This window comes from Chionomys nivalis, chromosome 17 (assembly GCF_950005125.1).
Source record: "Chionomys nivalis chromosome 17, mChiNiv1.1, whole genome shotgun sequence".
Classification (NCBI taxonomy): domain Eukaryota; kingdom Metazoa; phylum Chordata; class Mammalia; order Rodentia; family Cricetidae; genus Chionomys; species Chionomys nivalis.
The window spans coordinates 37,419,754-37,445,520 of record NC_080102.1 but is presented as its reverse complement, the minus strand read 5'-3'; the positions used below and the strand labels follow the sequence as shown (position 1 = coordinate 37,445,520).

The 25,767-nt window shown below is 50.8% G+C and overlaps 3 protein-coding genes across 5 annotated transcripts in view; 2 read left to right on the top strand and 1 right to left on the bottom strand.

Moving 5' to 3' along the window:
• Positions 1 to 9,344, top strand: part of Micall1 (MICAL like 1) — a 31,692-nt gene extending 22,348 nt beyond the window's left edge. The window contains exons 10-16 of one of the 2 annotated variants that reach the window (XR_009058463.1): positions 301 to 435; positions 925 to 1,051; positions 1,170 to 1,260; positions 1,392 to 1,465; positions 3,600 to 3,709; positions 3,881 to 3,927; positions 5,006 to 5,096. Coding sequence is in view for 1 of the 2 variants with exons in the window: in XM_057791232.1 (XP_057647215.1) it covers positions 301 to 435; positions 925 to 1,051; positions 1,170 to 1,260; positions 1,392 to 1,465; positions 3,595 to 3,709; positions 3,881 to 3,927; positions 5,006 to 5,127 (711 nt within the window). In the remaining variant the exon portion in view is untranslated. Of the gene's footprint in view, positions 1 to 300; positions 436 to 924; positions 1,052 to 1,169; positions 1,261 to 1,391; positions 1,466 to 3,594; positions 3,710 to 3,880; positions 3,928 to 5,005 lie in introns of both variants that reach the window. The other variant, XM_057791232.1, reaches the window with a different exon arrangement.
• On the bottom strand, positions 7,591 to 14,464 carry C17H22orf23 (chromosome 17 C22orf23 homolog). Of its 2 annotated transcripts, XM_057791233.1 has the most exons (7): positions 14,345 to 14,464; positions 14,071 to 14,182; positions 12,077 to 12,139; positions 8,724 to 8,906; positions 8,124 to 8,252; positions 7,858 to 7,958; positions 7,591 to 7,720 (listed from the first exon to the last, which is right to left on the bottom strand). In XM_057791233.1, exons 2-7 carry the CDS (start codon positions 14,171 to 14,173, stop codon positions 7,649 to 7,651), a joined length of 651 nt encoding a protein of 216 aa, XP_057647216.1. In that variant the 5' UTR covers positions 14,174 to 14,182; positions 14,345 to 14,464; the 3' UTR covers positions 7,591 to 7,648. The 2 variants fall into 2 exon arrangements, with proteins under 2 accessions (XP_057647216.1, XP_057647217.1); XM_057791234.1 differs by lacking the exon at positions 14,071 to 14,182 and having other exon boundaries at positions 14,345 to 14,381.
• A 13-nt stretch (positions 14,465 to 14,477) lies between these two features.
• Positions 14,478 to 24,476, top strand: Polr2f (RNA polymerase II, I and III subunit F). Its single transcript, XM_057791231.1, has 5 exons — positions 14,478 to 14,615; positions 16,950 to 17,019; positions 19,073 to 19,203; positions 24,018 to 24,089; positions 24,309 to 24,476. Exons 1-5 carry the CDS (start codon positions 14,596 to 14,598, stop codon positions 24,397 to 24,399), a joined length of 384 nt encoding a protein of 127 aa, XP_057647214.1. The 5' UTR covers positions 14,478 to 14,595; the 3' UTR covers positions 24,400 to 24,476.
• The last annotated feature ends 1,291 nt before the right edge of the window (positions 24,477 to 25,767 follow it).

Sequence of the window (25,767 nt, the reverse complement as noted above, 5' to 3'; positions counted from 1 at the left end):
CAGGCAGGCCCTGAACTCACAGAGGTCCACCTGCCTCTGTCTCCCGAGTGCTGGGATTGAAGGGGTGTGCCACCACACTGGGCTCAAAGACTTTTCTCTCAGCCGTGCCCTTGAGCAGAAGGTGTGTAAGGTGTGGAACTGACACTGGGGAAGTACTCTGGAAGCGGAACCATTTGGAACTTGGGGGATTCTGTTCTTGCCTGGGCCCTCTCCCTCCTGCCACGTGGGTCCTGGCCTGCTTTCCATAGCCCCGTGTGATCAGACTTCTCAGACTCCACCATCCGTCATGTCTTCCTTCAGTCTTCCTGCAAAGAGAATCCTTTCAACCGGAAGCCATCTCCTTCCGCATCTCCAACCGTAAGGAAGGCCACCAAAGGAGCCAAGCCCATGAGGCCACCTGCCCCCGGACATGGCTTTCCACTCATCAAACGCAAGGTGCCGGCAGAGAGACCCCGAGGCCCAGCTGACCTGGGCCCAGCACCCTCCCCGCAGCAGCCTTAGGCATCTGGGACCTGTGGGTGGCCCAGTTGGAAGGTAGCCAGGAGCAGAGGGAGGGGGTGTTTCTAACAGTAGTTCAAGTGCAGAGAGCGAGCACTAGGAGAAACGTGTGCTTCTCAGAAAGGTGCCCCAGGGTGCTCTGTAACCTGTTACACCAGCTGCTGGCCCACAAAGAACTCCTGAGTGACAGAGAAGGGAGACGCTTCTCTTGGAGCAGGAACTTAGCCTCTCATTGGGAGTCTGTCAGACCCTTGGTAGGGGGGACAGCTCCTTCTCCACACCTATGCTGCCTTCTTGTCATGCTACCTTGTGGGACAGGACCAGGCTTCCTGCAGCCTGCAGTGGCCAGGGGACCCTGTGAGTTGGACAGGAGCAGGTGGAGGGGAGGGCCACTGCTCTTTAGGTGACCAGAGTATTGTTGGGCAGGTCCAGGCTGACCAGTATATCCCTGAGGAGGACATCTATGGTGAGATGGACACTATTGAGCGCCAGCTGGATGCCCTGGAACACCGTGGCGTTCTGCTGGAAGAGAAGTTGCGTGGAGGAGCAAATGGTGCGGGAGCTGCTGAGAGGAGATGGCTGAGGGCTGTGGGTTGATGGGAGCCCCTTACCCTGGGGTGCTGAGCTGGGAGGGGTGCCAGCTCTGGCCTCAGTGGGGATCTGGCTTCCAGAGGGCAGCGAGGACAACATGCTGGTCGACTGGTTCAAGCTCATTCACGAAAAGCACCTACTGTTGCGGCGAGAGTCAGAGCTTATCTACGTGTGAGTCCTGACTCCTTGCCTGCTCCTCACTGGGGTCTGGGGAGGACTGGGAGCCTGCACTCTGTCATGGCAGCTCAGTGTGGGTGGCTGGCACTGCACAGAAGCGTTTACTTCTTCATCTCACCCTTTAGTGTCAAGCAGCAGAACCTGGAGCAGCGGCAGGCTGACGTAGAATATGAACTGCGGTGCCTTCTCAACAAGCCAGGTGAGCCAGCTCAGCTACATGAGCCTGCCTTACAAACTGAAAAATAAGCCAGGCAGTGGTGGCGCACACCTTTAATCCCTGCACTCAGGCAGCAGAGGCAGGTGGATCTCTGTGAGATTGAGGCCAGCCTGGTCTAGAGAGTGAGTTCCAGGACAGCCAGGACTACACAGAGAAAACCCATCTCAAAAAACCAAAAAGTTGTAAAGTATCTGGCTGTGGTGGCACATGCCTTTAATCCCAACACTTGGAAGGCAGAGGTACGTGCATCTCTGAGTTTAAGGCCAGCCAGGTTCACAGAGTGAGGTTGAGGACATCAGGTTCACAGAGTGAGGTTGAGGACATCCAAGGCTACACAGAGAAACCCTGTTTTGGAAAACAAAATAAACCCATGAAGGTCTGAGGAGGTGACCTAGTCACTAAGTGCTTATATAAGTATGAGGATCCAAGTTTGACTCTTAAAACCTGTGCATTTGTGATGAGCTTGTCTGTGGCTGTGGTGTGCACTGACCGTCGTGTGGGTGGCTGTGGCGTGCACTGACCATCATGTGGGTGGCTGTGGTGTGCACTGACCGTCATGTGGGTGGCTGTGGTGTGCACTGACCATCATGTCTGTGACTGTGGCGTGCACTGACCGTCATGTGTGTGGCTGTGGCGTGCACTGACCGTCATGTCTGTGGCTGTGACGTGCACTGATCTATAGCTGCTAGTAGAGTCCACAAAGCCATGGAAGGATCCAGGGTTCCAGCCTCTTTCCTACGTTGTGACATCATGTCAGACTCGGATGATGGACCGTCATTGCCATTTTACAGCTGAGGTTAGAAATGGACCCAGAGGCTGGGCTTTCTTTGTTTGTGTAGCTACTAGCTTTGTCTTTCCTCTCCATTGACTGGGGAACTCGAACGCTGGAGTACCCCAAGTCACAGAATGTCCTAGGCGTCCTTTGCCAACCATGAGTCACTTCCAAGTCAGCAGGAGCTGGGGGTGTGGCCAGCACTCAAGAGCCCAATGTGAGAGAGTGGGTATGAACCATCAGCCCCAAGGCTGTGGCTGTAACCCTGTCCTCTTTAGCTTTCCCCTGATGCTGCTTTTGAAGATAAAGCTGGTTTATTTGACCTTGAGGGAGTTCGGTCCATAGATAACAAATAGGAGGTCAGGCTGCCTGGGTTCAATTTGGCTTTATCATCTCTGGCCATTGCTGGCCAAAGGCTTCGTTTTCCAAAGCTTCAATTTCCCTCCATGTAGATTAGAAGCATAATTTACCAAGCTCTAGATGAAGAAAGGCAGAGCAGGATTGGAACTTGGGTGGTGACTGTGAAGCCATACTCTGTCCCCAGAACTGGGCTGGACTTCCTGACCCTCAGTTTTGACAAGGTGAGGTCATAGGGGAATGGGACAGTTCCTGGTAGCTTCAGGAGGTTTATTTCTAGGTGTGTAGCACACAAGGGGCACCAGGTGTGGGTGCTCTGGAGCCTGGAGATGGTGAGAGGAACCAGACATGAGTGCGCCCCTGACGGTGGTCTTGTGAGGCAGCCCTGGGCCTAGAAGAGGGAAGAGGCTGGAAGTGACACCAGGGATCCTCCTGACTGGGCTCCTGTTCCTCTGCGTGACCGGGACCATACTGCTTCTGCAAGTGGACCTCTGGAAGTTCCTTGTCGTTCCCATCCCTGCCCACTCAAGCCAGTCCAATACCTTTTCTCAAGATGCCACCAACAAATGTGTTACAGGAAGGCTTTGGGGAGTGCTGGCCTGCTTGGTATCTTGAACAGTGGGTTTGACATGCAGGAAGCCCTTGAGAATTGCTAGCCTTGCACGAGCTCCTTGAACAGTGTGTTTGGTGGGCACCTTGGCCTTGCATGGTATCCTTGAATGACGTATTTGGTGAGCAGGAACCCCTTAAGGGTTTCTGCCTCTACAGGGCGTCTCTCGAAGGCTATCTGGTGGGCTTCCAGGTGTCCTTGTTTTTTTCTAGAATTGCTTCCATCTATCTAAGAGCTTGTGAATGTCACTCTGTGCCCTCCACTCATTCCACAGTATAGTTACCTGCTGTCTTCCCGGGAACTCAGGTGGTGTGTCCTGTTACTGTGAAGAAGAGGGTCCCCATCACTCACCCTAACTTTCTCCTTTGGCAGAAAAGGACTGGACAGAGGAGGATCGGGCCAGAGAAAAGGTGCTGATGCAGGAGCTTGTGACCCTCATCGAGCAGCGCAATGCCATTGTCAACTGCCTGGATGAGGACCGGCAGAGGTGACATGCTTGGGACCCCATAGGTGGAGCCACTTCCTGGCAGAGCTCTGCCCTCACTGCCAGCTTTCCTTCACGTTTGCCCAGTCCTGTGGGGCCTGAAGGTTGGAAGGGGCTCGCAGATGACCTGGCTCCTTCTTGCTGTGGTCACTCAGCTTGTCATTTCCACCCCAGGGAAGAAGAGGAAGACAAGATGTTGGAAGCTATGATGAGGAAGAAAGGTGAGGCTCATCTTGTGGAGGGACCAGTACCTACCTGTGAGCACCAGCCTGTGTTTTCAGCCTGGAAATAGAAGGTTGAACAGGCCCCATAGGGATGGTTGGTCATAATGCAAATTCCAGGCTCCATTTTGCTGGAAAGCCAAGTGTAGTGAGGCCAGTCACAGCCATGCAGCTCTGGTTCAGGCTGGAAGGGCAGGACTGTGGTCCACCAGGGGGCCTTGACCAGGACGGCTTTGCTCTGAGCAGATTATCTTTCCAGAGCTTTGCGGGTTGGCTTAGGGGTATGGGAATCTAGAGCTAGGATCAGAGTGCCTGGAGTTGCTCCCTGAGAGCTGTTTGGGTTGGGGTTTGACCTTAGTTCCACTTGTGGCTCATTGTTTTGCCTCATGGCTACATCTTGGCTGAGGCTGGAGCCAGACTGACCACTGGTCCTTTCTTGAACATGAGCTGGTGGCTGAGCCAGTTCCTTCAGCCCTCACTTCACTTCCATTGCCATGGTGCTTCTCCCTGGTGTGGGCTGAGGGTTATGGAGCTAATGGTGCAAAACACCAGTCTGGGATTAGGCACCTACAAGCACACGGTTGGTGTTGGTTCTTTTCAAAGGCACAGATTTTCCTTGTGAGAGTTTGAGGTTTGGGCAGATGGTTTCTGAGGTGTTTCTTAGTCCTGGCAGTTGAGATTTCTGTTGTAGCCTACAGAGAAATGTATGTCAGTCCAGGTGATCCGAGCTATTGACTAAAAGTGAGCTATACCTCACAGTGGTTCTCAACCTTCCTAATGCTGCAATCCTTTAGTACAGTTCCTCATGTTGTGGTGACCCCAACCATAAAATTATTTCTTTGCTACTTGATAACTGTAATTTTGCTACAGTAATATAAATATCTGATATGTAGAATATGTGACCACAGGTTGAGCACCACCATCTCAGGTTCCAGACTGTCCTCCCAGGTGTGGATCCCAGGGAGAAAGGGGAAACTAGGCATAGTGACATGAATCAGTGCATGGATGGGCTGAAGCTGCTCAGTGACGCTGGCCACTGCTCCATCCTGCCCCTGATGGTCCCTCTTCTTTGCTGCAGAGTTCCAAAGAGAGACTGAGTCCGAGGGTAAGAAGAAAGGCAAGTTCAAGACCATGAAGGTGCTGAAGCTGCTGGGAAACAAGCGTGACACCAAAAGCAAGGTCCCTGGGGACAAGAGCTGACAGACAGCACAGGAAGCAGACTTCCTCTCCTCTCCTGGAGCCTCCAGGCCAGAGCAGCACTCTGCTGCCCTCAGACCTGCCAAGGGGGACAGTGACCTTGGGAGGGAGTCCCTGGGTGAGCTTTGGCCTCCTTGGGAGTCTCCAGCTGGTTTGGGCTAAAGTTTTCTTCCCTCTTTCTTCCCTGTGTCGCAGACTGCTGTGACTTAGCCCTGCCCACTTGGATTCTGACTCCAGATGCTCTGACAGGCTCAGGGGCAAGCAGGGATGCAGGGACTAGGCAGAGGCAGTAACTCTCCTTGTACTTCTGAACCAGGCCAGATGGAGTCTTCACTGTCAGTCCTGCCCAAGGCAGGCTCTGGCCATGACATGTGCACCTTGCAGCAGCCAGGAACAAGGCTGGCTGCCTAACTTCTTCCTTCTCAGCCCTGGCTCTTAGTCTCTGCCTTCCTGTCTAACACAGGTGCCCTTGAAACTCATGTCCCCTCACTCAGGAGCTCTATGAAGTCTCAGATTCTGGCCCCTCAGTGAGTGCTGTTTTGTGTCAGTTGGGAATGAACTGCTTTTCTCTGCCTCCCAAGTTGTAGGGAGCTCTTCCCTTATCTCTCTTGGTTCATGGGAAGCCTCACCCACCACATGGGGACCTGGTGGTTGTGCTGAGGTGGTGACTCAGACTAGCCTAGAAAGGCGTGATTTGGGTAGGTGCTAACCTTTGTTCTCTAAGGTGTTGTGATCTGACCTCTGATGCAGGGTTTTTGCCCACCCCATACCCAGGGGATGGACCCATTCCTTTCTGTGGTTGTCTGTTCCCTCCGGGGACTGGTGGCATTCACTGCTGGATGGCCCTGGGAGAACAGTGCTGGGGTACATCCTTTCCCTGGGGAATATGCCAGGCAGCCTATGGTCCAAGCACTGTTCTTGCTCTTCAGTGCCTGCCCCTCCCTCTGCATCCTGGGAAGGAGTGCACTGTCTCTCAGTTGCTAGTGCCCAGTAGCCTTGGCCACAGCCACATCTGTGCCCTTTTGCCTGTGTGTGCTCCACCTCATGGCCAGGTATCTGGCCACCTGGGAGGGGCTGGGCTGTCCACGCAGTTGGGAACTTGACCACAGTGCCTCCCATGGGGCAGGATTCCCTTCTTGTTTGGGGAGAGGTGCTTGCACTCCCATATAGCCCCTGGCAGTCTTTCCAGATGCGCTGTTGACCTGGAGCCCAGGCCACCACCTCAGGTTTTTCAGAAGGGTCCTGTGACCCAGCTGCTGTAACCCAGGAGAGGGCTCCACCAGGCTGTCTCAGTGTCAAGCATAGTTTCCATGTCTCCAGGGACCAGCCCTCCTCACAGAAGTCACCTGTTGCCTGTGAACGTGGGCACAGGCTTGCCACGTCTTGCTCACTTTTCAAAAGAAACCCAGAATCCAGTTTCTGTACAGGCATAATCTGTAAATGTTCCCATCTGTTTGAGTTTGCCACTGTAGGCAGCACTTGCCCTGGCGTTTCCAGTGTGCTAGGCCTGGGCTGGAGGCTGTGTCCCTACTGACTGATGCTATCTGCTGGCTCTTGCATAGTAGCCATGGTTATTCTTCGGAAAGAAGACAGATATGGGACTTGTAGCAGGTACAGGAAGGATTTCATTTCTAGAGACGGGAATGATGGGATACTAGTGAAGGTCAGGCTGTTCAGAGTCACAGCCTGAAGGACACTGCTGTGCAGTAAACCAGTTGTGGGGAGTGAGGCCATACCAGGTGGGAGCAGGACTGTTTGCTTATTGGGTTCCTTGACCTTCAGGCTGGGACCTTGGGAGCAGGCGAATGGAACTGGAACCAAGGCTGTGGCACCTGCCGGAGCCCTTTGAGTATGGACCCTCCTTTCATGTTTCTTTCCTTAGTCTTCATTTGGTGGAAGTCATGAAGTTGACCTTTAACCCCAAGTGGGCCCCTCAGCAGTAACTACCTGGATGGAGTGTCTTGGTGAGACGGGTGTTCACACCACAGAACTGAGGGCTAGCACTGACAACAGGCTGCTCAGGAATCTGTTTCCCTGCTCCTCTGGAGATGTGCAAACAGCGGTTAGAACCCATGTGCGCTGGACGGGTTCTGATTCTGAACAGATTAAATGTGTTTATTCCTGTGTAAACAAGGCGGCACATGTCATGGCCAAGTTAAATGTGTTTTATTGGCCAATTAATCATTGTGGTCAAACATTTGCCCAAGGCTACAAGAAGGCAAAGAAATAGATCCTAAGATACAGGAAGGACAGAGTCGTGTTCACAGAGCACCTGGAGGACAGCTGTGGCGTGGGAAGAGCCAGAGAGAGGGTGCCCTTAGGCAGATGTCCATGGTGTGTCTGGGCTCTTTCCCCTGAAGAAGGTGCCAACACTGTGGCTGTGACAGTGACTCAGAGGCGTCACTGAGGCCTCTGCATCCCTGGCGTGGTCTCTGAGGGTGGGCAGACCTGGGAATGACACTGCTTGGCGAAGCGAAGGCTCTGGTGGTCGGGTCGCACTGGGCTGGCCCGCCCTTGTCTAGGATTAGGTGGTGGCGAGAGCCTTCCTAAGCCTCTCGCTTCTGCTGCGGTCGATGTCCTCCATTTCCCTTATTTTCTGCAAAGGGCCACCAGGAAGATGGCTGTCATGGCAGGACACCATGGTGGGAGCTTGCCACCTGAAAGGCCAGCCATGGTGCTGGCTGGGGCTCCTCCCATTTGACTCTACTCTTCCCCACTTTTGGGCTTTCCTACCTGGGAGATTTCAGCCAGGATGATTCCTCGGTATTGCTTGCCCTGTCCCAGAGCCTCCATGGCAGCCAAGAATTCTTTCCTGTCCTGGACTTCCTTCACCACTGCACAGAGGGGAAGAGCCATCAGTGCACTGGACAGTGGGAGTGCACGGGGCCCAGGCAGCACATGGCCTCTGAGGGAGAGCGGGGCAGGGAGGGGGAGGGGGTCTATAGCAAGTCAATGTTGTTCTCTTGTTAGCCCCATCAGTTCTACACACATACACTCACATTCTTCAAACCGGTCCACCTCGGGAGCTGGGTCCTCTTGCTGCACACGTGGAGTCGTTTTCCGTTCCTCTATGTCCTTCCCAGTGGCAAAGATATTTTGGAGTCTTCGTTTCTCCTTCTCCAGATCTCCTGTAGGGCCCAGAGACAGTCTTGTTAAGAGGGAAGAGCAGTTGTTTCCCTTACACGCTGCAAGGTGTTGGGGTTGAGAGGAGTGGGCTCTGCAGACCCAGCGCCTCCCTTCGCTATTCCAGAGCAGAACATGCCAGGTTAGCAGTTGAGACAACCAAGAAAAAGCTTCAGTGCAGAGCTAACAGAGAATCCAGAAATGCAGACCTCCGAGGTGACCTGTGTGTAGGGAATTGTGAGGATGCTGGGGCATGCTCCCAGATGTGGGCTCAAATACAGAGGAGATGGACTTGAGGGACCATGTGTCCCTCTGGGATTAGGATTAGGAAAACTGGATTAATTTGAAAAAAGCTATAGGATGAAGAGGGCTATCTGTCTGGGTTTGTTACCCACTACTGGAATGGTGCTGTCTGTCCCAGGCTTCTGTGACCCCAGAAGACAGAAGAGAGTCCCTAGCCCAAGACCATCACTTACTGGTGGCCTGAGGCTTGAATTGCTCACGGTTGTATGCCCCATTGGCTTGACACATGCTGGCAGGCCGGAGGTGGGAGTGGGTAGCCAGGATGGGAGGCAGGTAGATGGCTGTAGCTGGCTTCTTGGAAGGAGAGCCCCTCTGGCTGGATGTTGGGTTGCACTGCAGGGGCAGAGGGGCTCCTCCTGGGAACAAAAAGGTCAAGTGACGGCACCTGTTTGTCCTTCTTTTCAAAGAAAAATGGTATTTGCCGATTAGAAGTCAAACAGTGTGGACAGTCCAGCCCTCCGAGCCTGCTCCTCTGCAGGTTGTACTAACAATTAGGTGGTCGCTCCTCGTTCTTGATGCTTCTAAAACACATTCAAGGATGTTTTTTGTTCGGTATGTACACAAATGGTTCTTAAACACTGGATCACACCTTTTCACTTACCAATTTATCATGACCAACTTTCCATAAAGACACATTTATATGTAACTTATTTTTTATAGTAATCTACTAGTTGTTAGAATGATTACACTATTTATTCAGCTAGTCATTCAGGTCTCTCTGGGTTTGTTTTGTTTTTGTTGGTTGGATTTTTACTACTTCTGACAATGTTGCAATAAACATTCTTATACACTGAGTCTTTGGTGTGGTGTTTTTATTTCTCTGTGTGTGGTTTTTGTTTTAATGTGCTGTGTGCATGCATGTCTGTGTATGTGTGCAGGTCAGGGAACAACTTGTAGGAATCAGTTCTCTCTGACCATGCGTGTCCCAGGGATAAAATTCAGATTGTTACATGTGGCAGCAAGCACCTTTCCCTGCTTAACCATCTCACCAGCCCTGTGTTTTGTTTTTTGCTTTTTTGATGTTGTTTTTTGTTTGTTTGTTTTCTTAATACAGGGTTTCTTTCTTTTTTTTTTTTTTTTAATTTTTCGAGACAGGGTTTCTCTGTGGTTTTGGAGCCTATCCTGGAACTAGCTCTTGTAGACCAGGCTGGTCTCGAACTCACAGAGATCCGCCTGCCTCTGCCTCCCAAGTGCTGGGATTAAAGGCGTGCGCCACCACCGCCCGGCTAAGACAGGGTTTCTCAGTAGCTTTGGAGCCTGGCCTGGAACTTGCTCTGTAGACCAGGTTGGCCTCAAACTCACAGAGATCTACCTGCCTCTGCTTCCCGAGTGCTGGAATTAAAGATGTGTGCCATCACCACCTGGCAGTTTTTGCTTATTTTAAAGGCAGGGTCTATCCAGACTGGCCTCCCAACTCCATATAGACCTTAAACTTTTGATCCTCCTGCCTCCATCTTCCAAGTGCATGGATTGTAGGTATTTGCTACCACACCTGGTTTCTTTGGTGCTGGAATGCATCAGGGCTTGGCGCATCTGAGGCAAGGGCTCTACCAGCTGAGCCAAAACTGCAGCCCAGATTGTGGTTGTAACAGGGAAAGCTTTTGTAAAAGGGTAACATTGGAGCAGACAGTGAAGGGTGATGAGCCAGACCTGCAGTTACTTTGAGGAAGACTGTTCCAGGTAGAACAGCTGGGGTGAAGGTGCTCAGGCACTGTGTACCCAGGTATCTAGGTAGCAGCCAAGAGGCTAATGGGGTGGGAGACAGAGATCAGGACTTATGGAAGCTTCTGGAAAGAGGATTTTATTCTACAGCGTAGCAAGCCGTTGGGGGGGTTGGGGAAAAGTTACCCTTTCTGCTGTTGAAAGTCCCATTCATGGCCAAGGGTAGGGTCAAGGAAAACAGCTATTCAGATAACATGCAGCATTGGTGAGGAGCAGAGAAGACAGGTTATCAGGGTCAGGTTGTAGGCTGCAGGGCTGTTGACCAGGTAGGAGGGAGAACAAGGGCCGTCAAGGATGACTGGGTTTCTGTGCTGTGGGCTTACAAGTGTGTGCCTGCCTTTACTCCCCACTCTCCCACTGCCTTCCCTTCGTGGAACCAAGCAGATACCATTCTCGGGATGATCCCATGCCCCAGGTCTGCCTCTCCCCTGAGCACACACTGAGCAAGCAAATAGTTACAGCCTCAGTGATGCTGGACATTCATATTAGAGAGAAGGATCTGTGGCTTCAACTAAGCTATGAAACAATGTTTTGCTTAAGGAGAAGTAGACAGTGAATTCCTAGGGAACAGCTTCAAGGAAGCCTTGTCTTTCAAGGTGTACTTTATTTTATGTCTATGAATGTTTGCACATATCAATGTATACCATATATGAACCTCTTCTGGTGCCCACAGGAGTCAGAAGAGGATCACTTCGCACTGGAGTTTAGATGGGGGTGAGGCACCATGTAGGAGCTGGGATCTGAACCCAGAACCTCTGCAAGAGCAGTAAGTATTCTTTACCACTGGCTGGTCATATTCCTTTACACTGTGTGAAGATGTGTCAGTGTGAATGGTTTCATAAAAAGATAATGGCCAATAGCTAGGCAGGAGGTATAGGCAGGACTTCTGGACAGAGAGCTGCAAAGAAGAGGGCAGAGTCACCAACCAGATGCAGAGGAGAGGTGAAAGGCACAAGTTGTGTGGCAGCATGTAGATGAATAGAGCTAGAGGGACAAGCCCAAGCCCTTGGCTGAACTTCCATGATTAAGTTTCCGTGTAGTTTGTGAGCTGGCAGCACAAGGAATAATCTGTCCACAGCATGTCTCAATCCCAGCACTTGAAAGGCAGAGTTAGGCGGGTCTCAGTGAGTTCAAGGCCAGCCTGGTCTACAGAGTGAGTTCCAGGAAAACCAGGGCTACACAGAGAAACCCTGTCTTGAAAAACAAACAAAAAAAAATGTTATTTTTAGTTACTCTAGATATGTATATGCCTCTGCGTCTGTGAACATGACTGCAGTGCCCACAGACGCCAGAGATGTGGGATGGTCCTGCAGCTGGAGTTGCAGGTGGTTGTGAGCCACTGACATGGGAGCTGGGAACCAAACTCAGGGCCTCTACAAGAGCCTTCTCTTACCCACTAAGCCACTTCTCCAGCCTACCTTACTCTCAACAAACCTTTTTTATGAGATGGTCTCACTATGTAGCACTGCCGGCCTGGACCTTGCTGTGTAAGCCAGGCTGGCCTGGAACTTTTTTTATTTTCTCCAAAACAGGGTTTCTCTATGTAGCCTTGGTTATCCTGGAACTCACTCTGCCTACCGAGTGCTGGATTAAAGGCATGCACCACCACTGCCGGGCTCAGCCTTGAACTTTTGGTGATCCTCCTGCCTCTGCTTCCTATGTGCTGGGACTAGAAATGTATATAATCATGTCTGGCTTCATCTCTGTCCTTTGAGATGAACTCCCCTTCCCTTTCACATAGAGGAATATTAAAGATATATCCCTGGCCCTCTGTCCAGGAAGTCTCTAGAGTGACTGTCCTTACTTCTCATGGTGTCCAAGATGTGTCGTTGCTGGAAGTTAGTCAGTTTGGACTCCTTCATCATCACTGCAAAATAAAACACTGTGAGACCTCCTGAGCTGCAGCTGAACCCCGCATCTCCCCCACGTCTTGGCATGAGACCTCCTGAGCTCCAGCTGAACCCTGTATCTCCCCCACGTCTCAGCATGTCTCATTTTGCCCAAACTCCACACCGCAGCACTGCTCCCCAACTCCCAACTAAGCACACATCTTCTTCTGCCTGCTTCGTTTTCTCTAGCCCATGTCACATTTTTAGTTTTTTTCCCTTCTCTATATTCATCTATCCATTCATCTATCCATTCATCTATCCATTCATCTATCTATCTATCTATCTATCTATCTATCTATCTATCTATCTATCTATCTATCTATCTATTTATAGAAAGGGTCTTACTATGTAGCCTGGCTGCTCTGAAACATGGTATATTCATTGAGCAGGCCTCAAACTCACAGATAACCACTCGCCTATGTCTCCAGAGTGCTGGGGTTAAAGCCATGAGCCACTATATATGGATTTTTTCTTTTTTCTTTCTTTTTTTGGTTTTTCGAGAGGTTTTTTTTTTTTTTTTTTTTTTGTAGCTTTGGAGCCTGTCCTGGAACTAGCTCTTGTAGACCAGGCTGGTCTTGAACTCACAGAGATCCACCTGCCTCTGCGTCCTGAGTGCTGGGATTAAAGGCCTGAGTCACCACCACTGCCCACCTAAAAAAGTTTTTTTAAGGCTTTTATTTATTTATTTTGGTTTTTCAAGACAGAGTCTCTTTGTGTAGTCTTGGCTGTCCTGGAACTCCATCTGTAGGTCAGGGTGGCCTCAAACTCAGAAACCCACCTGCCTCTGCCTTCCGAGTGCTAGAATTAGGGGCATGCACCACCACCTGGCTTTAAGATTTTGTATGTGTGTGCATAAATATGTCTATGTGTGTACGGGTGCCTGTGGAGGCCAGAAAAAGGCACTGAACCTCTATAGGTGGTTTCAGACCACCTGACATGGTTGTTGGAATTGAACTTGGGTCCTCCAGAACAGCAGCAAGTGTTCTTAACCTCTGAGCTATCTCCACAGCTTTTATTGTATTTTATTTTAAAGACAGGGTATTACTAATTATCTAATTATCCAGACAGTCTTTTTTTTTTTTTTTTGGCTCAGGCAATCCTCTCAAGCAGCAAACTTGCATATCATTATATCTACCTAAGACATACACCTTTTTTTTTGTGTGTGTGTGGCTAATATGGGAACTCAAGTCTTCTTGAAGAATAATACACGTTCTTAACCACTGAACCGACTTTTCCAACTGTAACATTTTTGTGTGTCCTGTGCTGAGATCGAAACCCAGGCTTCATGTATGCCTAGCATACATGTTACTGAGCTACACCCCGCTCTATAATTTTTTCTTGATGATTTTTCTTGTTAACCTCCTATACTGTTAACTCTATGGAAGCAAGAATTGTTTGCTTTTCTGCAATCCCCTAACACTTTACTTCCAGTACATAGGACAATATGAAAATTACATATCAGGTGTTTTTAGTTGTTGGATAAATGAATGTATATATGCTCATCCATGTATCAGAGGCTGGCGCCACAACTGTGAGCAGAAACAGGCACTTTCTCCGCCTGGTGGCATTCACCATTTAGAAGGTGCTGGCTGTGGGACTGGAGAAATGGCTGAGCGGTGAAGAGTACCAGTTGTTCTTCAGGAGGACCTGGGTTCAGTTCCCAGCACTTGCACGGGGCTCACAACTGTCTGTTACTCCAGCTAAGCCCAAGGAAGGCAATTGGATTTGGTACTGGAAGTTTTCACTGTGGTGAGAAGTTAGGTTTCATTGAACGTGCAATGTAAAAGATGAGCTAACCACCCCAAAATTCTTCGTCCTTTGGACTTTGGTCCTCTCCTGAACTTTTCTTAATCCCAGTCTCTTAAAGAAATCACCACCTCTCCTGTCGTTGTTCCTGTGAAGCACTGACCTCTGAGCAGCTCGCAGGTCCCGGGCGTGTAAGTGACCTGCTTAGGGCAGCGCCGGAACCCGGTTCCTTTCGACACTGCGCCCACCCTCTCCTGTGAAGCCATGGGAGGGCCCTAGGAGGGAGAGAAGCAATGACCAGCCCTCGTCTCGCGTTGCAGTCCCGACATCTCATCGCCAGCACCCTGGGTATCTGAGAAGCTGGTGCCCGAACCCTCGGCTCCGGACCGTGCAGTGAACACAGTCCCCATCGGGACGGTCCCGGGCGGAGCGCTCACCCTAAGCGTGGCAGCGCCGTCCTGAAGGATGTCCTCGGGGAAGCCAGTGTGTTAGTGCCCGCACCAAGCGCATCTGGTTACTATGGTAACTAGTATACACGCCCACGTACGCGCACTCGTTCTTGGCTGTCTCCCGGAAGTGATTGCTTTTGGGTCACGGCGCAGGCGCAGACCGCGGGTAGTGCCGGGGACGACTGAAGCGCGCGGCTCATCCTTGTGTGGTCCGGAGTGGTCAGTGCGGTGACGGCATCATGTCAGACAACGAGGACAAGTGAGCGCGGGCTCGGAGGGGAGGACTTCGTGGTGCGAGCTGGGCTCTTGGAGCACAGGCTAGCCCAGCTACGGGGTCTGTGGGGGTGAAGTCTTGAGAACTTCCTACCTCGCGGAGCAATGCTCCCAGGACAGTGTGCGGAGTTAAGCCCTCTGGGCACCCCCTTTCTGGAAGGGAATGCCGGTGGTGTAGTTCGTGTAGTCGTAGAAATAGGAAGAAGCAATCCAGAGATGGCCTGGGAGGCTGGGAGCAGGCGCGGGCTTGTAGCATAGGTGGCCAGAAGTGGGCTGAACTCTGGATATATATTTATTTTATTTATCTGGAGACCAAATCTCACTGTATACCAGGTGGTTCCACTTTAGCAATCGGTCTTCCAAATGATGGGATTAAAGCGTGAACCACTATGCCGGGCCCCTGGTATACACTACACTTACACACAGACACATATATGAGAGAGAGATGGTATTCACATATACACATACAGACACACACACACATGAGAGAAAGAGGGAAAAAAAAAGAGAAAGTTTCAGCTATGTAGCCTTGGCTGGCCAGGAACTCACTGTGTCAGCCAGGCTAGCCTCAAACCTAAAAAAAAAAATCCACCTAGCTCTGCTTCCAGAACACTGGGATTTATAGGTCTATGTCACCATGGCCAGCTCCTGGATATATTTTCCTTTTTTTTTTTTTTTTTTAGACAGAGTCTGTCTACATGGCCCTAACTGTCCTGGAAGTCACTGTGTAGATCAGACTGTCCTCAAATTTACGGAGATCCGCCTGCCTTTGCCTCCTGAGCACTGGGATTGTGGGGTGTGCCACCATGCCTGGCTGCTGATATATTTTAAGATAGAGCCAAGAGCATTTCCTAATGGCTGCATGTGTTAGGTCAAAAGAGAAGATAAACTATGGGAGTCCTAAAATAGATGTAGCTATCAAAACTCAGAAATAGAAGCTGGATATGGTGGGCTTACCCCTGTAATCCTAGCACTGGGAGGGCTAAGGCAGGAGGATTGCTGTGAACAGATGTCAGTCTGTGCTGCGTAGCGAGTTTCAGGCCAGCCTGAGTTACATAGAGTACAGAGTGACGCTGTCTCAGAAGCAAGCAGACAAAACGCAGGAAAAATACAGTGAAAGCAAAGACGTGCATGTCGACCAGGGTTGTGCGGACCCCTAGAGAGGAGGTGGCTAGTGAGTGACTGGGGAAAAGGGGGAACCCAGGAAAGGCTGAGGAGGCGCTCCCCCGGAGTGTGAAGCAGGAGGGAGGAGCCAGATGTGCCAGCTGTTAGACTGGGAAGGAGTTAGCAAGGAAAAGATCATTAGTGAAACTGACTGGCTCACGCCTTTAATCCCAGCACCCGGGAGGCAGAGGCAGGTTGATCTCTGAGTTCGAGGCCAGCTTGGTCTACAGAGGGAGTTCCAGGACAGCCAGGGCTACACAGAAAAATTCTGCCTTGAAAAGAAAACAAAAAAAGGTAATCAGCAAACAGAGCTTGGGGTGTGGTGGAAGTCTCACCGAGGTTAGATTATCTTCTCTTCACAGTCGTAATCTCCTCTCGGGTAATGTTCTCTGCTGGGAATTAATACCCAGGAATTTTCGTGCATGCTGTGTATACACTACTTTGAGCGACCCCTCCAGCCCTGAAGTAAATTTTGTTTTTGTTCTTGAGACAGCATCTCCCTATGTAGCCCAGGCTGGGCTTGAACTCCTGCGTCTCCTCCTCCACTGTCCAAACGCTAGGAGTACAGGAGTGTAGCATCACACTCACAGATGTATAGCTTCCCCCTTCCGATGGGGCTCGTCCTGCGCTGGTGACTGGAGGATGGCTTAGTGATCGCCAGCACTGCTGCTTGTCCAGGGAGTGAAAGCTCGGCTCCCAGCACCGTGTTGAGCAACACCAGCTTCAGGGGAATTGACACCCCATTTCTGGCTTCCACAGGCATCTGCACACTCGTGCGTACACTCACATTCACACACACAAACACATAGGGAGGCTGAGGCAGGCAGAGCTCTGTGAGTTTGGGGCCAGCCTGGCCTACAAGAGGTAATTCCAGGACAGGCCCTGTCTCGAAAAACCGAAAAAAAAAAAAAAAAAAAAGTCCTCAGACCAGAAAAGTACATGTTACAAGCTGACCACAGTAGTTCATAGAGAGGGAAACAGTGGCAAACAAGTCCTAGCAAAATTGGGGGGCAGACGGGACAAGATTGAAGGCATACAGCGAAGCCAGAGGTTCCCTCATTGAGATTTGAGGTCCCTCCTACGTCACAGCCATACACCGAGCTATGCCTCTGATTCTGGCAGGTGACGCTCTAACCAGCTGTTTCTTCTGGCTTAGTTTTGATGGAGATGACTTTGACGATGTGGAGGAGGACGAAGGACTAGATGACTTGGAAAATGCCGAGGAGGTCAGTAGCACCCCCCTCCCCCGCTCAGCCCTCAGCTTCCTGCACAGCAGCCCAGGCGCTAGACAGCGGGGTGGGTGATGGTTGCTGAACAGTTTCGCTGTTCTCTTTTCCAGGGACGTGTCTCCCACAGATATAGGCAGGGTTTCTCAGTAACTGTGGAGCCAGTTCTAGAACGCGCTCTGTAGACCAGGCTGGCCTCAAACTCACAGAGATCCGCCTGTCTCTGCTTCCTGAGTGCTGGGATTAAAGGCGTGAGCCAACACCACCCAGTTCACAAATACACTCTTGGCCTTTGCTTGAGCTAGACCTTAGCTTGGTTTTGGGATTGTTGTATCTTATTATGTATGGGTTTTTTTTAGACTTGTTCTTGGTAGATAGCCCTGGAACTCAGCTGTTTAAGCCAGGCTGGCCTCTAGCTCACAGCAACCAGCCTGCCTGTGCCGCCTGCGTGCTGGATTAAAGGCGTTGGTCCAGGTGGAAGCAGCTTTGCTCCCTTTCATTTGTTGCTCTACCCCAAACACTTCGAATACCTCTGGGCCTGTAGCAAGCACTCGGCAAACAGTTTTTATTTTATTATTATCATTATTATTTTTAATTTATTTAACTTTATTTTCTGTGTATTGGTGTCGGATTACCCTGGAACTAGAGCTACAGATGGTTGTGAGCTGCTGTGTGGGTGCTGGGAATTGAACCCGTGTCCTCTGAAAGAGCAGCCAGAGCTTGTAACTGCTGAGCCACCTCCCCAGCCCCCATATTTTTTTATCTTTTAAAAAACTAGTTTTTTTTGTGCAGGTGCACTTGCGTGTCTGTGTGCGGTACACTCACCTGTGTAGTGTGGTGGAGGGGCAGAGGCTGCTGTCAGCTGTCATCCTCTTATGGTCTCCACCTTCTCTTTCAAGACAGGTTCTCCCTGAGCTTGGGACTCTCTCTGTCAGCTAGACTGTCAGTCAGCAAGCCCCAGAAATCTTTCTCTTCTTACCTCCTGGTTCTGTGGTTATATGCACACACTGTTATATACCCAGAGTCTTACATGGAAACTCAGGATCCAAATTTAGGTCCTCCAGTTTGGGCAGCAAGCTCTCTACTGTCTGAGCCATACCCTAACTTCGAATTCTTGGTTTCGGAATCCTGTAAACTCTCGTCACAGGCTATGCACGATCCTGGCAGCAGCTGGTGCTCTGTGCCTCTGTTTTCTCCTGTAGGTCAAGACTCTGCTATCAGAAACCCTTTGCTTAGTACCTAAGCATCTGTGGCCTTGCTGGCGGATTATTATTTGTGTGTGTGTGTGATGGAACCCAGGTGTATGTGTGTGCTTGTGTGCATATGTGTGGAGCAGAAGGTGGAACCCAGGTGTGTGTGTATGTGTGTGTGTGCTTGTGTACCTGCGTGTGTGTGGAGCAGAGGGTGGAACTCAGGGCTAGCCTGGACAGATATGTGGCAAGTTGTTGCTCAGTATGGGTGGTGACTCTTTCTTCTTACCATCATTGTCTTTGCCACTCGACCCATTGACTCAGTTGCCACCCGTGAAAGATCTGGTGTTTGTGCAACTTCCCGTTTAGGGTGTGCTCATCACTTACAGGACCAGCCTTCTTTTCGGTGGGGCAGCTGGCTCTGGAGTCCTGATCTCAGTCTTCTTTACTGCTGGTTTGGAGAATTTGGTCAGGTTGGCTGGCTCTTAAAGCCCTTGGAATAGGGACCATGATTCCTGCCTATTCCTCACGGGGTAGTAAGGAATGGTGCGTTAGTAAATGTGCTTGACATCCAGAAAGCGGTAATGGTGGTGGGGAGGTCATTGTCATCATCTTCCTCTCTGACCCAAAACTCACCCTGAAGCCGGGCGGTGGTGGCGCACGCCTTTAATCCCAGCACTCGGGAGGCAGAGGCAGGCGGATCTCTGTGAGTTCGAGACCAGCCTGGTCTACAGAGCTAGTTCCAGGACAGGCTCCAAAACCACAGAGAAACCCTGTCTCGAAAAACCAAAAAAAAATAAATAAAAATAAACAAAAAAAAAAAACTCACCCTGAGATGTCCCCTCTGTTTTTTTGGTATCCAGGAAGGTCAGGAGAATGTTGAGATTCTCCCCTCTGGTGAGCGACCGCAGGCCAACCAGAAGCGCATCACCACTCCATACATGACCAAGTATGAGCGAGCCCGTGTGCTGGGCACCCGGGCACTCCAGATTGCGTAAGTGTTGCCCTTTGCTGTTCTCACCGTGAGCCCCAGGCTGCTGATCCTGCCCAGCTCCTGTGTGCCAGGCCTTGTGCTGGGCTTAGGGAGCCTGTGGTGTAATGTAAAAAATAGGCCACACAGGAAAAAAGTGTCAGTAAGAACCCTAGTCAGGCCTGGTGGCACAGACCTGTAATTGAAGACACTCAGGAGACAGAAACAGTGGGAGAATGGGTTCAAGGCCCACCTGGACTATGGGGTGGGTTTAACACTACTCTGGGCAACTAGCAAGACCCCGTCTCAAGTGAGAAGTGAAAAGGGATCTGGGGACATAGCTCAATGGCAGAATGTCTGTCTAGCACGTGTGAGGCCCTGAGTTCAGATAATTCCTGTCAGTTTGCTGCAGTGAGATGAGGATGAATTCAGGGAAGGCCATGGTCGCCCTTCAGGCTTGTACCCCTTCCTGTTATGAGGGAGACTGGCCAGCCCAGTGAGGTAGGGAGGGCCCTTCACTTGGGAAAGCCTGAGAGCAGCAGTGGCTTCTGAGGTCTAGACAGTAGGCAGGCAGACTCAGGCAATCAGTGATTGCTGTAACCTGGAAGAGGCAGAGTTAGTGGAACTCTAGTGGGAGCCCTGAGCCTGAGAGAAACTGCTGGACCTCTGACGTGGTGGTGTGGGGGAATGGCGGATGCTGTAGGACAGACCTGGGAGTTTAGAGTTTCTACCACCGGGTGTGTGGAGGCCTGCATAGAGCTGTCTGCATCCCTCACAGGTTCACACAGCCCTGGGGAAAGATAACTGCGGTGTCTGCCTTGATAAAGGGTTTTGTGTGTGGGCAAGGTGGTCCTTAGCCAGTCCTCAGGAATGGACCTTTCCTTTTCACGGTTGCAGTCTTGCTCCTTTGAGTAAAGTTGGCTACGGTCCTATTGGCTCATACTGTCCATTATGGCACTCAATGTCTCCATGTGGCCATTTAAATTAATTCGTTAATTAAAAAATTGGCCCAGCCGGGCGGTGGTGGCGCACGCCTTTAATCCCAGCACTCGGGAGGCAGAGGCAGGCGAATCTTTGTGAGTTCGAGACCAGCCTGGTTTACAAGAGCTAGTTCCAGGACAGGAACCAAAAAGCTACGGAGAAACCCTGTCTCGAAAAACCAAAAAAAAAAAAATTGGCCCTGTGAGATAGCACATGTCTTTAATCTCAGCACTCAGGAGGCTGAGCCTGTGGATCTTTGTGATTTCAAGGTCAGTCTGATCTACAGAGTGTGTTCCAGGACAGCCAGGTTACACATTTAGATGCCATCTCAAAAACAATAACAAAAAGCCCCAAACCACCACCTCTACAACAGAAAAACCTACCCAAACAAATGAAAACAAAGCAACCCCCTCCCCCCAATACTGGACGCATCTCAGGAGTCAGGAGCATCTCTGTGGCTCACAGGACATTTCCAACTGGCTGAGCGTTCTGGGGGGCTCATTCTTTCAGGTAGAAATGGCCCAGTGGCAGGATGTCTTCGTAGTCTCTGAAATGCAGCTGTGCTCACCACTGAGGTGTGGTGCTGCCCTGTTGAGAATGTAGAGGCGATTAAAGATGTCATCCCAGCTCCCCGGGTATCTTCTGATGAGAGAGCTGGACCGGAGCACAGGTAGCCCCAAGTCAGGGCAGGTGTGGATAGTGCTTTCCAAAGGGCATGGAGGGGCTGGAATCCCCAGGGTGGTAGACCAAGGGTGGTGTTTTGTATGTATCTCTGGTGCTAAAAATAGTGTGGGTGGTTACAGTTTAGGTGGCAAGCTTGCAGCACAATGATGGCAAAGATGTCACTAAAGTGGGCCAGCAAGGTGGTTTAGCTGGTGCAGATGCCTGATACCAGCCTGACGACCTGATTTACAAGAACCCACAGGGTAGAAGGAGAGAACTGATTTGATTCCTTCTTGCCATGGCATGCATATAATCGCACATACACAGACCCAAACACAAAATACAGCCTGAGGAAGCAATCATAGGTTAAGAGTGCTTGGTGCTCTTCCAGGGGACCCAACGCCCTCTTCTGGCGTCCATGGACATCCACACACATGTTATATAAACACAAAACATATAAGTAAAAGTAAAAATAAAATTTTAAGTCTTCTCACACAAAATTAATAAAATAAACTTTTGTTTTAGAAGACTGGAGAGAAAAGCACATACTGTTCTCGTAGGGGAGCTGAGTCATAGCTGCTTATAACTTCAGTTCCGGAGGGATTGGCACCTCCTCTCCTTCATCTACCCCAGTATAGACACACGAATACAAATAATTAAAAAAAAAAAAAAAAACTTTAAGAAATAAAATTAGTAAAATGTCAGTAGACCCTAAAGGGACAGGTTCAAATTGACACGTGTCTGATAAGCCAGTTTGGAGTATTCATAGAGTGTGAAGGCCCAGACAAACCTCAATCCAAGACAACCCGACTGTCATAGTTTTCTTTGGGGCTTTAGTGCACTTTCCCCTGAGGGGTCCATGCCCTCTGGTGGCGCTCTGCCTGTTGTGAGGGACAGCCAGGCTGGATCCTGTACATCCGCACTGGATGGGTAACCTTTGCTTAGGTGCTGAATGAAATGCCTGCTTGGATAGCTTTTGATGAGGTTCAGTCCGGCCCACTAGCACCACCTGGTGGCTGATTCGCTCACACTTTGCTAACTGGGTGGGTGATGTGTAGTGGCCACAGCAGAAGACAGTCACTTGAAGCCCACACTTGCACTTGCATGTCCATAGATAGGGACACTGATGAACAAATGCCCTTCAGGTGCTCCTGTTCTGTATGGAGAGACCAGGCCCAGACAGGTCAGGGCATGCTCTGTAAGGCTTTGTATGCAGTGGGCGTTACAGACAGGTCAATACAGCCATGCATGTTCTGTAAGGCTTTGTATGCAGTGGGCGTTTCTTTTGTTTTCTTGGTGTTAGGGACTAAACCCGGGGTCTTACGTTCTATTGCCAAACTACGCCCCAAGTTTTGGAGACATTTTGTTATTCAGGAAGGGCATTTGGTTTCTGCTCTTGGGAAAATTCCAGGCTTTTGAGAGTAGCAGAGATGAGAATATTTGGCAATGAACTAGTCAGTGTTGCTCTCACTGGTTGGCCCCAGAGTCACCTGGCAGCTCTAAAGGTACAATCCTCAGAACCCTTAACGAGAAAGTCTCTCCCAGGACTGGAGAGACGGCCTAGCTCACACCATCTATCCCTCCAGTTCCAAGCCGGGCGGTGATGGTGGTGTGCACACCTTTGATCCCAACACTTAGGCGGCAGAGGCAGGCAGAGTTCGAGGCCAAGCCTGGTCTACAGAGTGAGTTCCTGGATAGCCAGGGCTTCACAGAGAAACCATGTCTCGAAAAAACAAACAAATAAAAAAGTATGTCCTCATGGTCTAGAGAAGACGTGGGCCCTGGCTTTGGTGTGCTTCTCAGTAGCCCTGGATTTATAGGTGTAAGCCTGTCCAGGGTGATCAGGGGAGTTGTTCTTAGGGCACAGAACTGGAGGTGCCATCCCCTTGTTTGGTGTTGGGGCCTCTGCTTTGGCCAAGCATTGGCTGGGGACTGGGCCCTCACAGTGGCCATGTGTGGTCCTGGGCCACCAGCAGCTCATGGTCTGCTGTGGACAGTAGTCTGGTGTCTTTGGTGCCATGAATGGCACATGTAGACTCACAGGCAGTGAAGACTGTCATTTCTGGAGTGGGGACACCTGAGCCCTCAGGCTGTGGAGAGACGGTGCAGAATGGACAGGCGCCTCCGCTTGTTTTCTGTGGCTGTGACAGAATCCTTGGGGCAGGTTCCTGGCTCCGTACGTTTGGCTCACAGTTCTGGGGGTCCAAGAACATGACACCTGCACCTGACGAGACTTCAAGCTGCGTCATAGCATGGTAGAGGGTCACATGGTGAGACTTGAATTTCTCTTCCTCTTATAAAGCCTTCACAGTGGTCCTACCCTCAGGACAAAGGCCCCTCCTCTGCCTGATACTATCATCATGGTAACTTAAGAACATAGGGAACACTTAAGAACATGGGAGCGGGGAGGCATAAAAGTTTGTTTTGGGTGTGTGAATGAAGGCTGGATGTGACCCTTCTGGGGTTGTTGCTGTGAAGGGTTGTGGTTTTGACTGATGTGGTAAGAATGAAGGGCCTCTTCTGATGGAGCATTGCACTTAGATGACTTTAGTATGTTTCATAGGACACGTCATCTAGACTCTGCCTCTCTGCCTGTATGTGTTTGAACCTTGAGCACGTTACTCGCCTTTCTGTACCTCAGTTTGCTCACCAGAAAAAAGTCAAAGTGGGACTCCCCTCAAATGAACAGAGAATGTCAAGGTGGAGAACAGTGAGTGGCATGGAGTCTTCTAGTCTTCGGTTTTCCCAGTGAGGCAGGGATTATCTTCATTTTTAAATGAGACCATTGGGAGCTGGAGAGATGGCTCAGAGGTTAAGAGCACTGGCTGCTCTTCCAAAGGTCCTGAGTTCAATTCCCAACAACCACATGGTGACTCACAACCATCTATAATGAGGTCTGGTGCCCTCTTCTGGCCTGCAGGCATACACACAGAATATTGTATACATAGTAAATACATAAATATTTAAAAATAAATAAATGAGACCATTGGGATGTGGACCGAAATCTAGTGGCTTGTCTTTGGAGGCACAATTTAATCCAGTCTGCTGGTCTCTCTGCTTAGTGGCAGCTCCCTGTATACTTCTGCCACCACAGCTACCTGCCTAGGTGACCTTGCTGGATGAGGAGCAGGACACCGTAGACACCTTCTCTGAGCCTTGTTTCTTGTCTCTCCAACCCATGTCTGTCCCTGCAGGATGTGTGCCCCTGTGATGGTGGAGCTGGAGGGGGAGACAGACCCATTGCTCATTGCCATGAAGGAACTCAAGTAAGTCCCTCAGACAGGGGTCCTTCCTCCAGAGCGCAGCAGCAGCTCTCGGCCTCTCTGTCTGTGGAAGCTGGTGTTTGATCCTGTAGATCTCTGGCTCGTTCATAGTCAAGCCCCCGAGATGAGGGAGGGTGTTTCTGTGACATGTGCTTCTCCCACCCGTTCCCTGCTGCAGAGCCGGGGCACCAGCACTCATGTCCTGTGACTTCCCCACCACAGGGCCCGGAAGATCCCAATCATCATTCGCCGTTACCTGCCAGATGGGAGCTATGAAGACTGGGGTGTGGACGAGCTCATCATCACCGACTGAGCAGCGTTGTTGGACTGTGCCGGGCGCCATTTCTATGCCCATTTTATATATGTAAATAATAAACTTTGCCCTTCCTACCCCTCTGCGCCTGCTGTCTACAGTGCTGCCACCTGCTGCAGAGAGCAATCCCACATCGAGGTGGCCCTGTGACTGTTAGCACTTTCTGAAGCACCAGGGTACTTGGCCCCGTGGGTCCTCCCATCCCTCCCTCTATCTCCCCATGCACCAGAGTGAAAGCTGCTGCAGGGGAGACACCTCAGCTGCCTTCTCAGCAGACAGATGAGTCTTTGTGCCCAGGGAGCTGGTTGCCATGGAAACCCCCAATTTCCTTTCCAGTGGGGACTGGCTGCAGGGGCTTCTCCCTTCTCAGGAGTATCACAGAGCAGGTCTCATCAAGCCAGCCATTGTTCCTAGGGACCTGCCTGGAGCTCTTATCAAGGACTCAGATCCCCTTTCAGGAGTGGTGCCCTAGCAGGAAGTGTGGGGGTGCAGTGATTCCCCCACTGTCCCCAGGCAGAGCCCTGTTGGGCAAGTCAGCAACTGGAACAGGGACCAAGCACCTGTCCAGCTCTGTCCCGGGCCAGTTCACATAGTCCCCTCCGTGGCCATCTCTTTGGTCTGCCACCTTGTGCCTCTTCTTCTCAGACTTGAGCTAGGATCATGTGCTTGCTCTTGGGTTCAGCCTGAGCTCACTCGCAAGGGTCCCACTTCTGTGCGTCCCACTTCCCACCCCTTCACATCCTGTGGCAGAGATGTGTGTGGACCTAGGAATCAGGACAGTGGAGGCAGGAGGCTCGCAGAGTGAGTTCAAGGTCAGCCTGGGCTATGTGAGAGTTTGTCTAAGAATTTGTTTTAGAAAAGAAGGCATGGACTCTGGCATAATTACAAGGAAGACTCCTGGTCCACTGCAACTCCAAGGAGTCATGGCACGCCACATGGGACTGGGCACCCTGGCCAGGGTGGGAAGGATGCGTGGCCACAGGAGTAGGAGGCTGCTTGCTGCTTTGGATGGTGGTTAATTCTGGGAGTCACAGACTTCGCACCCTACCACCCTCCTCCAAGCCTCTGGAATCCTTTAATCAAGCTGGGTGCTGAAATTTCAGCCCTGAAATGCCGCCTTTGTGCCGGCATCCAGGCAGCCACCCCAGAGTGCGGGGTCACTCTCTTGGCCCATTTCTCTAAATGGTGCCTTTGTTCCCTGCTGGGCCGCTCAGTATCAGATGTGATTAAAGGGAGATGGAGCTTGGGTAGGAGGGGGCGTTAACCCTTAGGGGATAGGGTGTAAGGAGACAGAGAAGAGGGTGCTTTTCCTCTCATCTCCCCTTTTAATTCTGCTCTTGGGAAGCACCTCTTTCAGCTGGCCGGGTC